Source organism: Hyla sarda, chromosome 1, assembly GCF_029499605.1.
Source record: "Hyla sarda isolate aHylSar1 chromosome 1, aHylSar1.hap1, whole genome shotgun sequence".
NCBI classification, from domain to species: Eukaryota; Metazoa; Chordata; class Amphibia; order Anura; family Hylidae; genus Hyla; species Hyla sarda.
In genome coordinates this window covers 225,745,925-225,758,407 of record NC_079189.1, presented here as the reverse complement: position 1 = coordinate 225,758,407, position 12,483 = coordinate 225,745,925, and the positions used below count along the sequence as shown (strand labels likewise).

Genomic DNA, 12,483 nt, shown 5'->3' with positions numbered 1-12,483 from the left:
TGGGTTCACACCACGTTTTGTTAAATACGGTTGCCGTATACGGCTGGGAGGAGGGGGCGGGGCTTAATCGCGGCGCCCGCACTCAGCCGTATTTGGAAACCATATTTAATGTATGTCTATGAGCCGACCGTATGCGGTTTCCCGACCGCAGGCAAAAACGTGGTCGACTGCGTTTTTGCCTACGGCCGGGAAACTGCATACGGCCGAAAACGAAGCCGACCGGAGGCTGCGGTTCACTCTGTTCGGCTCATAGACTTACATTAAATACGGTTCCCGAATATGGCTGAGTGCGGGCACCGCGATTAAGCCCCGCCCCCCCTCCTCCCAGCCGTATACGGGAACCGTATTTAACAAAACGTGGTGTGAACCCAGCCTTACATGTGAAAAAGGATTCTTGTGATTTAAAATATAATGAACCCCATTGTAAAATGTAAACTTTGTTTGTTTTGACTTTTTTGTTTGTTAGTGTGTGCACATCAAAACTGTCTTCTGTGCCAATAGGAACCAATCAGAGCTCAGCTTTAATTTTACCTGAGCAGTTTGAGAGTTGGAAGCTGAGAAGTGATTCGTTGCTCTGGACACCTTGGGGGACATGTATCAATGTTGGTGTATTTTAGACTATATTGTGCACGCTTTCAAGATGTGCAAATTTTGTGCAATTGTGCCAAATTTACCATTTTAGGTGCAAACTTCAAGCTTGAACCACTCTACCAAAGTGCACAAGATTGTCAAAAAGGTCTATCCTGCATCAAGGTATTTTGCTCCATTCAATGCTACTTGTCTGTTTTTCCAAAGTCAGCTTAAATATTTGTTGTTTGATCTTTCTTTCTGTTTTGCAATTTAATTCATAGTAAGGATATTATTTGAACATATTCATTATAAAGTTAGGTCATGATGCTGGATGTTACTTGTGAGTTTGCCTTAGAGGGAGATTCTTCTCCTACACCCGGTCCCTCTCAAGAAATTGGCGGTTCTCGTAGGCGCAGGTTAGGATATACTAAGAAGGAAAATTTTTGAACGAGAATCATTGGTTTTGGTTTGTGTTACCACAAAATGGCCCAATCTTCTTTTTTTTTCTTTTTTTTTTTAATTGTATCCCTATATTTTATTGTGTTCGTTTTAATGTGTTTGCAATATGATGTCTTGTTTTTCTGGTTTCTGTTGGTGATTATTTATGTTTGAAAAATAAACACGTTTAGGGTCTATTCACACGTACAGTATTCTACGCAGATTTGATGCTCAGGATTTCAAGCTGCGTTCAGTCATTTTGTTTACAATGAAATCTGCAGCAGAAAATCCTGCGCATCAGATCTGCGCAGAATACTGTATACGTGTGAATAGACCATTAAAAGGCAATATGAACTGTTTAATTGTGAAGTAACCTATGTGGAAGCACTGTTCAATGACATCACATATTAACAAACCACTTCCAACAAGAAACTCCTCACAAAAAAAGCAATTTCAAGAGCCATGCTTGCTTGGATTAAAACAGTGTCACGTCTGACACTTTTCTACATGTCCCTGCTAGCAAAAAAAAAAAAAGCGCAATTGCGAAAAAAAAACATCCATACATTTTTTGCGCAAATGATACATACAGTGGTGTAAAGTACAACAAACAGGTGACAACTTTAGAAAAGCATCAACCCAAAAAAAAAAAAAAGCAACACAAAGGCAAAAAAAGCGCAATTGCGCTAAATTTGTAAACATGAAAAATGGTGTAAAGGCACTGATACATGTCCTCCTTTGTCTCGGACAGTTTTGATACATCTGGGCCATGTGTGAAATTGTATTATCCTTTTATAAACCACCTAATATTTTCTGGATTTATAATTCTAATGTCTTTTTTGTGTATTTTTGAGTTACTAATATTTGCAGTATGAATGAAGGCCAATGAAAAAAAGATACAATACTGGAGATACAATATAGATGGCCCAAGAAAATGTAGGGTTAAATCTGAAGAAGGCTGTGTTAGAGGGTGGGACTAACGGAGGGGAAATGAGAAGAGAGGAAGTGAAACATTTCAGTGTTCCTGGATCTAAGCAGGTGGTAATACAACACTCTACACGTTTGTGTTTGTTTGTGTCAGGCGTGCATGCTTGTAGGCTTATACATAGGCAGGGGAGAGCAGCCTGCATGGAATACCTACTTGTGCAGTCATTCTTTTGTCCTCGCATCAGCAGCAGCAGAAGGCCAGGACAGAATAACTTGATTCTGGCTTTGTTACGGCTTTTCTAAATAGTTTTCCAGAAGACCCCATCAGAGAGAGCATTAGTTTATCTATGTATGATACATTGAACTGTGAACACTCTGCTAACATCAGACCATGTTGTAGACATGTATGAACGGGGGATAAGAGAAGAAAGCAGATTACGTGCAGCTGCTGTGAGCTTATATTCTATTTTGCAGTAGTGTATATTATATATTTACTCATTTACTCAATTATTTTTCCAAATAACAGACCAATGCGTGTAAGTATAATATGTCTTTAATATCTGCAGAAGGCAGTAAGAGTGTTCATGTACGAAAAATAAAAAGCTTAATATGTCTTTAATGCGGAACTGCTTGTTTCTCGCTGAAATCTGGATGAATTATTTTGGACCATCTTCAAAACCTAGTTACCATTATTTTATATCAATATGGGTGCATACTATATAAGTCCTCTTTTCTCGAGAGCAGACTGCAGCTCAAATCTTATTGCCTATAGCTGGTGTAAGAGAGTAAAGCCTCATTCCATAGGTATATATTGTACTTGAGTTTAAAGGAGTACTCTGATCTAAAAAAATATGGCACCATAGCGAAGTGTACTTGATTACCTTTCATTAGAGGTCCTGCTCGCCAAAATCGGTCCAGCAGTTCTCCTGCAATCATCCCCAGTATTTTAGCATACTTCCGGGTACTGTAAGCATGGCCGTGACGTCATGAATGATGTTTTCCCAGCATCCTTACTCCTCTTCTTCCGCTCCCAACCCCTCCCTCACTCCGGTTCCCAACCCCACAAATTATGCATGCGTGCTTCAATCTCCCTTTACTCCGATTGCTAGCGTAACTAGCTATGTGAATATAACTGCGGCGTAACTCTAAGTTATATTATTGGACGTGGAGAGATCACATGTCCGGTACGGTCAGGCTGCTGAGTGCGCAGGCGTGCCTCGCGCATGCTGATAGGAGGATAGAGGGAGAGGAGTTTACTCAGCAGAGCGAATAGCTGCTGAGTAAACCAGGGGGTTTATGAATATTCAGAGGTGGGAGTGAACAAGCGGCACTAGTGGGGGCTGGCATAACTCGGGGAGGAACAACACCATGATGACGATTCGTTCAAAAGATGGCTGCGGCACTTCCGGAATCGCTATAAAACATGGATGGCTGCATGTATTACTGAGGTAATTTACTAAGTTATATATCTCGGGTAAAGCTTGCTAATGGTGGGTAAAAGTTTTGATTCAGAGTACTCCTTTAACTGTCATCATTTCGAATGTACATAACATCAAGACTCCTTACAGTTCTACCCAGCTGAATTGCATGAAACTGGCTTAGAATTTAGTATGATATGGTTTGGGTAAAATATGTTTTTCACATTTACCTCTCACACATACATAGGGTCCCATGTTAGAGAAAAAGAAAAGGAACTGTACCTGTTTTTTTTTATTCCCCCCTCTGTAAAGCTTCATTAAATAGTACATCTGTCTGTGCTCTTCTATACAGCTAACCCCGGCCTATTCCACATAAATGCAGGCCAAAATGACAGTCTTTTGTCTTCCATGTGGTAATGGGTCTATGGATACGTTTGCCGCATACATTGAGAGTTTTTCTGGCACCTAACAAGCTTTTCCCAAAAAGTTTTACAACTTTTTAACACCAAAACGCTGTCGTAAATCAATAATTTCCCCCTTTTTTATTTTCTAATAAATATGTCTTTAAATTATAGTATGTTTTTACAGCAGAGGTATATAATCTTACATTTTTGGGCCCATAAGGTTATATATCTGTTATGTCCATTAACTTCCTATATGTCTTGAAAGAGTATGATGGGATTTCTTTTTTCCCAACATGCCCACTCTGTCAGGTATAAAAAGATAAACATCTACGTACCTTCTGCCAACTCCCTCGGTGCCTCTGTTGTATTGCTACAGTCCCTGATGCACTCCTCTTCCAGGTTACCTGTGTTTAACACATCACGCTGCGGCGCACAATCACCCACAGGGATTTTGAGATAAAGGGAAATAATGGTCTTTAGGCAGCTCCTTATGTTCATACCATGTATTTAGTATATTTACTGGGGAAAAAGGAACAGACTACTAATGATTATTTAATTATTTGTATTTACATGACGTGAAGGACACCATTTTTGGCACAAGGATGGTAAATAGTACCCTTTAATTTTACAAGTTAAAGCCCTGTCAAGACTCCTTTTCCCTTTTCTTTTAGAAGAATAGTATTTCTTCCTTATACTGAAGACCTGACTAATCTTGCCAACAGTTCTGCTAAAATTTGGACAATTCAAAGAACTAGACCTCTAGGGTATTTTTTGGATGTTTCTGGAAATTCATGGGCATTCACAGGGTAGGGCTTAAATGTCCTAATTTTGAGGAGTTAGAAGTTGGCATGTATGAGGTTTCTAGGGATGGGTCTGTAAGATCCAATTTATAAGACTGTGGTTGTCATTCAGAGAATGCCTTGAATATGGACTGTTGAAGCTTGCTAGAAGTAGGCACCATACCTGTCTTCAAGTAATTTTTGGTGTTGCAGTTTGATTTAATTGAAGCAATTGAAGCCAATGACAGGCGTGGTGCTGTTTTTTGGAAATAAAATACCTATCTTTTTATATTCTTGGATATCCCCTTTAAAGGGGTACTCCGGGCAACTAAACCCATAGAACATCCTTTCCCTCTCACCAACCTATTTATTTGTCTTAATATAATTCATTAACTACCGTATTTATCGGCGTATAACACGCACTTTTTAGGCTAACATTTTTAGCTTAAGTCTATGTGCGTGTTATACGGCTATAAGCCGCTGTGGTTCAATGATTTAAAGCGGGCGCTTTAAATCAATGAACTGCAGCGGCTTTGCAGGTGCAGAGACCTGCCATCGCTGCCGGCTTCTCTGCCCCTGCCTGTCCTGGGGTCTAGAGCCCTGCTGCCGGCCCTTCTCTCCCCCTGGCTCTCAGTGCCGCTGCCCGTTCTCTCCCCCTGGCTATCCGTGCCGCTGCCCCATTGCCGGCGCCGATAGCCAGGGGGAGAGAAGCGGCGCCGGCAATGGGGCAGCGGCGCCGACAGAAAGGGGGAGAGAAGGGGCAGCGGCACCCATTGCCGGTGCCACTGCCCCGTTGCCTCCCCCATCCCCGGTTGTATAATTACCTGTTGCCGGGGTCGGGTCCCCTGCGTCGTTGCTATGTGCTGCGAGACGCAATGACGTCACTCGTCATTGCGCCGCGCCGTGCAGCGCATAGCAACGATGCAGGGGACGCACACCAGAGGCCTGAAGCAGCGCGGACCCAACCCCGGCAACAGATAATTAAACAACTGGGGATGGGGGAGGCAATGGGGCAGCGGCGCTGGAAATGGATGCCGCTTCCCCTTCTCTCCCCCTGGCTGTCGGCGCCGCTGCCCCATTGCCGGCGCCGCTTCTCTCCCCCTGGCTATCGGTGCTACCAATGGGGCAGCGGCACCGATAGCCAGGGGGAGAGAACAGACAGCGGCGCAGATAGCCAGCGGGAGAGAAGCGGCGGCAGCAGGGCTCTAGACACCAGGAAAGGCAGGGGGAGAGAAGCAGGCAGTGAAGGCCTCTCTCCCCCTGCCTTTCCTCGGGGGTTCTGCAGGGCCAGAAACAGTGTATCGGGGTATACACATGCACACACGCACTCTCATTTTACCAAGGATATTTGGGTAAAAAACTTTTTTTTACCCAAATATCCTTGGTAAAATGAGGGTGCGTGTTATAGGCCGGTGCGTGGTATACCCCGATAAATACGGTATATAGAGCAGTTTCCCTTTTTCAGCTGTCACTTACATGCAGGGAGTGAGGGAAAGACGTCATTATCAGACCCACCTTGTCTTTGTGCAAAGCCCTCACTAAGGTTAGCCCCCACCCTCCTGGAAGACAAAAACCTAATTTTTTCTGTCTTGTCTAGGGGACTGGCTTCACAGCCACATCTCCCCTCCCCTCTCTGTGTGAGGATCTTGCCGGGAGAGAAACAGCCCAGCATCTCCTCAGCACATAAGACTGCTCTTTGCCTACTGTAGATCTAATGACTGACTGCTGCCATTTAAAGCATAGCATGATTTATTACTGAGGTGAAGGATAGTGTGAAAGACAAGACATGTACAGTGTGTGCTGCACACTGTGTTTGCAACAACACTGCATGCACACAGGTTAGTTAAAGCAATTGGCTGGAGTTTCAGTCTGGGCTGCAAGCAAGGAAAAAGAATATTCAGGAGACAACAGGGGCCACAGGAGCTTGCAAAATCCCATGGATAACTACAGGGGACACAGAACAGCTATTGAGGTATCTTTGAGGCATTTTTATTTCTATTAACTTCCCAAGAGTACCCCTTTAAACCATACTATTTTCACCTCAAGCTGCAATCAGATTTGCCTAACATTACATTTAGTTACATACTGCAGAACCTCTTAAATGCAGCAAACAGATTGAAAAGACTATCTCTATAGTTAGTCTCAATTTTTTTGAGCCGAGCCTTATTTTGATAAGTATAAACTAGAATCAAAACTAGAAATAAAAGCAAGAAAAACTTTCATGGAAAGATTTGCATATCTGCTTTTATGTTTCCCCTTCTTTATTTCGTTTAGGTCTGTAATGGATCTTCATGCCATGTTTCACATACATGAAAAGAACGCACAGCAAAAACTATTGCAGCAAGAATCCAATCCCAACCAGAAGCACAGAGAACGCATTTTTAGACCGAGGATATCCCTTTTTGGATTAAATGAAGAAGAAGTTAGATCTAGGTATCGATTTAGCACTGAGGTTATTATTGAGTTATATGAACAGATTCAGCAAGACATAGAGCCAAATTGTGAAAGAAATCATGCTGTACCAGGAATGGTAAAACTGCTGAGTGCTCTACATTACTTCTCTTCAGCATCGTTTCAGGGTACAGTGTCAGCTCTCTCTGGCATATCCCAGCCTAGTTTCAGTCGCCACCTAACACAGGTCCTAAAGGCCGTAAACAAGTTAACACCACAGTATATTGTTTTCCCATCAGATAAGGCAGCTATCCAAAAAATAAATGATGGCTTTTATAAAATGTCATCTTTTCCTAATGTCATGGGGATAATTGACTGTACACATGTTGCTCTGTCACCTCCAACAGAAGATATTTACAGAAACAGTAAGAATTTCCACTCATTAAATGTCCAGATGGTGTGTGACTCTGACATGAGGATTCTTAATTTGGTAGCAGGGTACCCCGGATCCACCCATGATTCCTATATCTTAAAACATTCCAGTTTACATACAATTTTGGCTTCCGGAAACCTTCCAGAGGGTTGGATTTTGGGTGAGTAGAATTAACTTTACTATTAAAATGCATACCACCTTAGAAGACTGATAAACTATATAGCAACAAGCAAAGACACAGAACAAAGTAAATTATAACTCTACATAACATACATGTCACCTGGACTTAAAAGTACCTGGCACTTTTGAAAGAGCCCAGGTTCAGGCTGCAGTTACCTTTAACACAGCGCTAGCCTCAGTCACTAGTGCTGCGTGTAAGAACAGCCTTATAGTTACTGTATGTAACCTTTTTTTTTTTAACCACGACAAATAATAAAATGATATATATATATATATATATATATATATATATATATATATGAATTGGTTGTTAAACAGATTATCTGCTTCTGAAACCCCCTAGGGCACATAAGGGGTGTTCACTAAATTCAAGGTACCAGGTACCATCAGGGTACCAATTGCGAGTATTTATCAAGTGATTTGGAAAGTTATGTGGCACATAAAAAAAAGTGTGTGGGGCTTAGTGTTAGTGGTCGAGGTTTTCATTATCCTGAAAAATTGTCAGTTTAAAGCCAGAAAATGTACAAAATTGTAATGCACATCTAGATGTTTGTCAGTAATCCACAAAAATGCAGTAACATTTTTGCCAATTACGGCATAAAATATGCATGTAAAATAAAATACGCAACAAAATTTTACACTGTGTGAACATAGCCCAAGACGATACAATAACTCTTAGGCAATGACCTTGGAAAACGGATATCTGTGTTGGTGCTGCTTCATTTACTTGCAGGCCTAGGCCTAAGAAATAGAGCCTGAGGCTAAGTTCACACAGCGTAAAATGTGCGGAATGTCTGCAGAAATTCTGCAGTGTGCATAGTGCAGCAGAATCCCATTGAAATCAGCGGATTTTCTGAGCAGAATATTTTTGCGGAATACCGCTCGGAAATTGAACATAGCCTTAAGCTAAAATCAGAAACACAGATTTTGTCCAAAAAACAAACAAAAACGCCATATTTGCTTAATGGAATTTTTTGCTCCAAAATACTGTGGCCAAATGTTAGCTAGGAGGCAACAAGACCATAGACCTTTATATGTGAAAAAAAAACATGTACATGAATGTGGGCACAAAAACTCCTGACATTACTTTAGGGGGGAAAAAACGCCACAAAAACTGCATCCTGAAGGAGTAAAAAAAAGAGGGTCTGGATGTATGATTGAGCAGTGCCAGCAAAAGCTTTCATTTCCCAAGCATTATCACCTAAGACTTATCGGGGGAATTTATCAAGCATTTTACACAAAAAAGTTTTGCGACTTTTTGTGAGACTTTTTGTCCTGAAGTGATTTTTGACAAACTTGCTTACTTACGATTTTGCCCTTTAACTTTACAGTGGTTGTGAACTTACCATGTTTTACTTTTCTCCAAATGTTGCACATTTTGTCGCAGAGGGCTCCAAATGTTGAAAACCAATACCAGCAATGTTTTCACTTATAAAAATTGCTTACAACAGCTTCACAGAAGCAAAAATCCTGAAGTATATGGTAAATCTGAGCAGCAGACCCCATTGATTTCTATGGCCAAACGGAGTCACCTATTGACTCTATTCGGGAGGTATGCACTATGTCAAAGCGACTCCAAAGTGCAGACTGTTGCGCTATCCCGTCCACTGAAAATAGCAGTAGAGAGGGAAGTGCTCATGCTGCTATACAGAGCACACACAGCACTGGTGAGACCTCACTTGGAGTATTGTGCACAGTACTAAAGACCGTATCTCCAGAAGGATATAGATATTTTGGAGAGTTCAGAGAAGAGCTACTAAACTAGCACATGGATTGCAGGATAAAACTTACCAGGAAAGGGTTAGAGGAAAACTGCCAGCTTGCTCCCCCCGCACTAACCAGGGGTACTGGCTGATAGTTCGGGGACGCTGATCAGTATGATGCTTACTGTGCCCGGATCCGCTTGGCTGTTCTGCCGATATCTTCATTTTTCCCTATATGCTAATGAACTGCTAACTGGCACAGGCGGGGTAACTGTCACTCTGACGTTGTCCGCAGCACCGCCCAGCTCATCAATATTCCTCGCCTCCCTCAGCCTCTCCCTCTTCTCCCCGCTTTGTAATGAACTGGTTAGTGTGGGAGGAGCAAGCTGACAGCTTTCCTTTAAAGGACCTTAACATGTATAGCTTGGAAGAAATACGAGACAGAGGGGATATGATAGAGGCTTTTAAATACTTAAGTCAACACCTAAAGAAGAAGAGTATATTTAAAAGAAGAAAAACTACCACAAGAGGACATATTTTTTAATGGTCACTGTCAGATCCTAAAGCTTTTGATATGTTGTTACTGATGTAACCGGGACTCTAACTAGTCCTGTAGCAGCCTAAGGCTTGTCCATGAGTCATGGACAAGAGATGACTTATGGACAAGGTTGCATGAGAAGACACACCAATCACCTCCCACCACCACAAGGGAGGGACACGCTCCCTTCGCCTGAGAGACTTTCTAACATCGTGAGCTACTGAAAAGAGTTTTTTTTAAATAATAAATATAGATAATAGAGGCATAAAAATTAGATGTACATGGTCAGGATAATGTACTGAGTAACATGGGATCTGACAGGTACGCTTTAAGTCAAAGCAGCTTTCTTCACCCAAATTTTGGTGCAATATAGACCATGCCCCGTACCTACATCATTCCCCCTTTTATCAAGTTCACAATTCTTTTGTCAGACCCGCTGAAAAAAGTAATGTAAGATAGTAAATCTGGGCCAATATTGTAAAAAGGGACCAGATTATGAGAAAGTAACTTTATATAATGACAAACTGTGTCTGCCAAACTGATAAATGAAATGGTCACATTTATTCAGAAGTCCTGTTTACTTCACAGGTGATGATGCATATCCATTGACTGAGTGGCTGTTGACCCCAATCAAAGAACCTAAAACCAAAGCAGAAAAGCAGTACAATTCTGCACACAGAGCCGCTCATTCTGTCATTGAACGCACTTTTGGGTCATTAAAAAGCCGCTTCCGATGTCTGGATCGATCTGGGGGTGTTCTACAGTATTCTCCAGAAAAAGGAGCCCAGATTATCCTGGCATGTTGCATTCTGCATAACCTGGCAGTCAGTCGAAAACTGGATGTTGATATTGTTGATGATTTAGAAGTGCCACCTCCTGTACCACCAATATCAAAGGATGAGAATACACAAGCTGGAAAACAGGCCAGAATTAAGGTGGTTAACAGATACTTCACATGTAAGTTTACATTACTATGCGGGGATCATATGGGCAGACTATGCATTATGCACTGGACAGCAGGGCAATTTGGGGGGGGGGGGGCAAATTTGAACAAGTCATGTATGTACTGTACCCTTGCTAACCCCTTAATTTACCCAGAAATAATGGAATAATAGAGAAGGGGGTTTTGGTAATTGGAGATTCCTAATATTTGATGTACTTACCCTACATATAAATTTAATGTATAGTCCGGGAATGGCCAATCCATCCAGTTACCATATCATATATTACAACAGAGAATGTATATGTATTCTAGACAAAGTCTGTGAATGCTATACAGATAAGTACTAATTTATATAGCACCAGCATATTCTGCAGAACTGTACCAAGATTGTCATCACCCTCTCTCCCATCATTAGAGCTCACAATCTAAATTCTACCTTAATCTATCGCTATGTCTTTGGAGTGTAAGTGAAACCCCAAGAAAACAAATGGAGTACATACAAACTCCATACACATGTTTCCCTTGGTTGGATTGGGATCACAGAAAAATGGTTAAAAAATGTATAAAAAAAAATCACAGAAAAATGCCAAAGTTACTGGCTAACGGTACAACGGCAGGTTAGGCACTTGTTCCTACTATGATACAGATCAGCCACAATGTTAAAGGTCGCAAAAGGTGCAAAATACTGGTGAACAACCACTCACACACCTACTATTCATGAGGGGTGACCTCCCCCATATAGCATTTTGGCTGATCTGCAGTGGGAATAGGTGGGTATCCTGCTCTTGTAACATTAACCAGTAAGTGTGGCCTTTTGCCTGGTTGGATTGGAGCCATGGACCCCAGCACTGCAAGGCAACAAGCTATCCACTGAGCCACCATGCTGCCCAAAAGTAAACAGCAGAATAGGTGTGATGGACTATATTTACACTGGTGCACCCGACTTCTTTTGACAGAAAGAATGCCATAGTCTGCTGCATTATTCTACATAGTTAAAAAAACAGAAACCTCACAGACTAAACTAGACTTAAATTCCAGTCATTCCCCTAGACATCTTATCCTCTCAAAGGATAGGGGATAAGATGTCTGATCACAGGGGTCCTGCCGCTGTGGACCCCCGCAATCTCAGCTGTGGCACCCCAAACATCCGGTGCACGGAGCGTGACGTTGTGGGGTGGAGGCTTGTGACGTCACGGCCAGGCCCCCCTCAATGCAAGTCTATGGGAGGTGGCAGCCTCCCATAGACTTGCATTGAGGGAGCATGGCCATGACGTCACGAACAGGGCATGGCCGTGATGTCATGAGTCTCCGGCACTGCACCTGACGCTCTAAAGGAACACCGGGTGCAGCAGGGAGATCGCGGGGGTCCCCAGTGGCAGGACCCCGCTAACAGACATCTTATCCCCTATCCTTTGTATAGGGGATAAAATGTCAAGGGGCAGAGTAACCCTTTAAATAGACTTTTTACTATTTGATCAACAGAAAGTGTAAAATACCTTTTATTGTGATACAAACGATAATGAGAATAAAAAATGTGACATCTTTTGGATGCATAGATGTTCATCCCCTGGGTCAATATTTGGTAGAACCCCTTTTTGGGGACTCTCTCTACCAGCTTTGCACATATAGAGATGGAAATGTTTGTCCATTCTTCTTGTCAAAAAGGCTGAAGCTCAGTCAGCTTGGATGGAGACTAACAATTTTTAAGTCTTGCAATGGATTCTTCATTGGATTAAGGTCTGTGCCTTGACTGTACCATATC

General features: G+C 42.1%; 1 protein-coding gene across 16 annotated transcripts in view; it reads left to right on the top strand.

The window, feature by feature from the left end:
* Positions 1-12,483, top strand: part of LOC130365286 (putative nuclease HARBI1) — a 32,986-nt gene that overhangs the window by 17,773 nt on the left and 2,730 nt on the right. For 5 of the 16 annotated variants that reach the window (XM_056568862.1, XM_056568861.1, XM_056568863.1 and 2 more), the window contains 4 exons: positions 683-753; positions 1,876-2,046; positions 6,808-7,517; positions 10,367-10,735. In XM_056568862.1, the coding sequence (XP_056424837.1) occupies positions 6,815-7,517; positions 10,367-10,735 (1,072 nt within the window). In that variant the 5' untranslated portion in view covers positions 683-753; positions 1,876-2,046; positions 6,808-6,814. The other 11 variants (XM_056568866.1, XM_056568851.1, XM_056568854.1 and 8 more) reach the window with 5 other exon arrangements.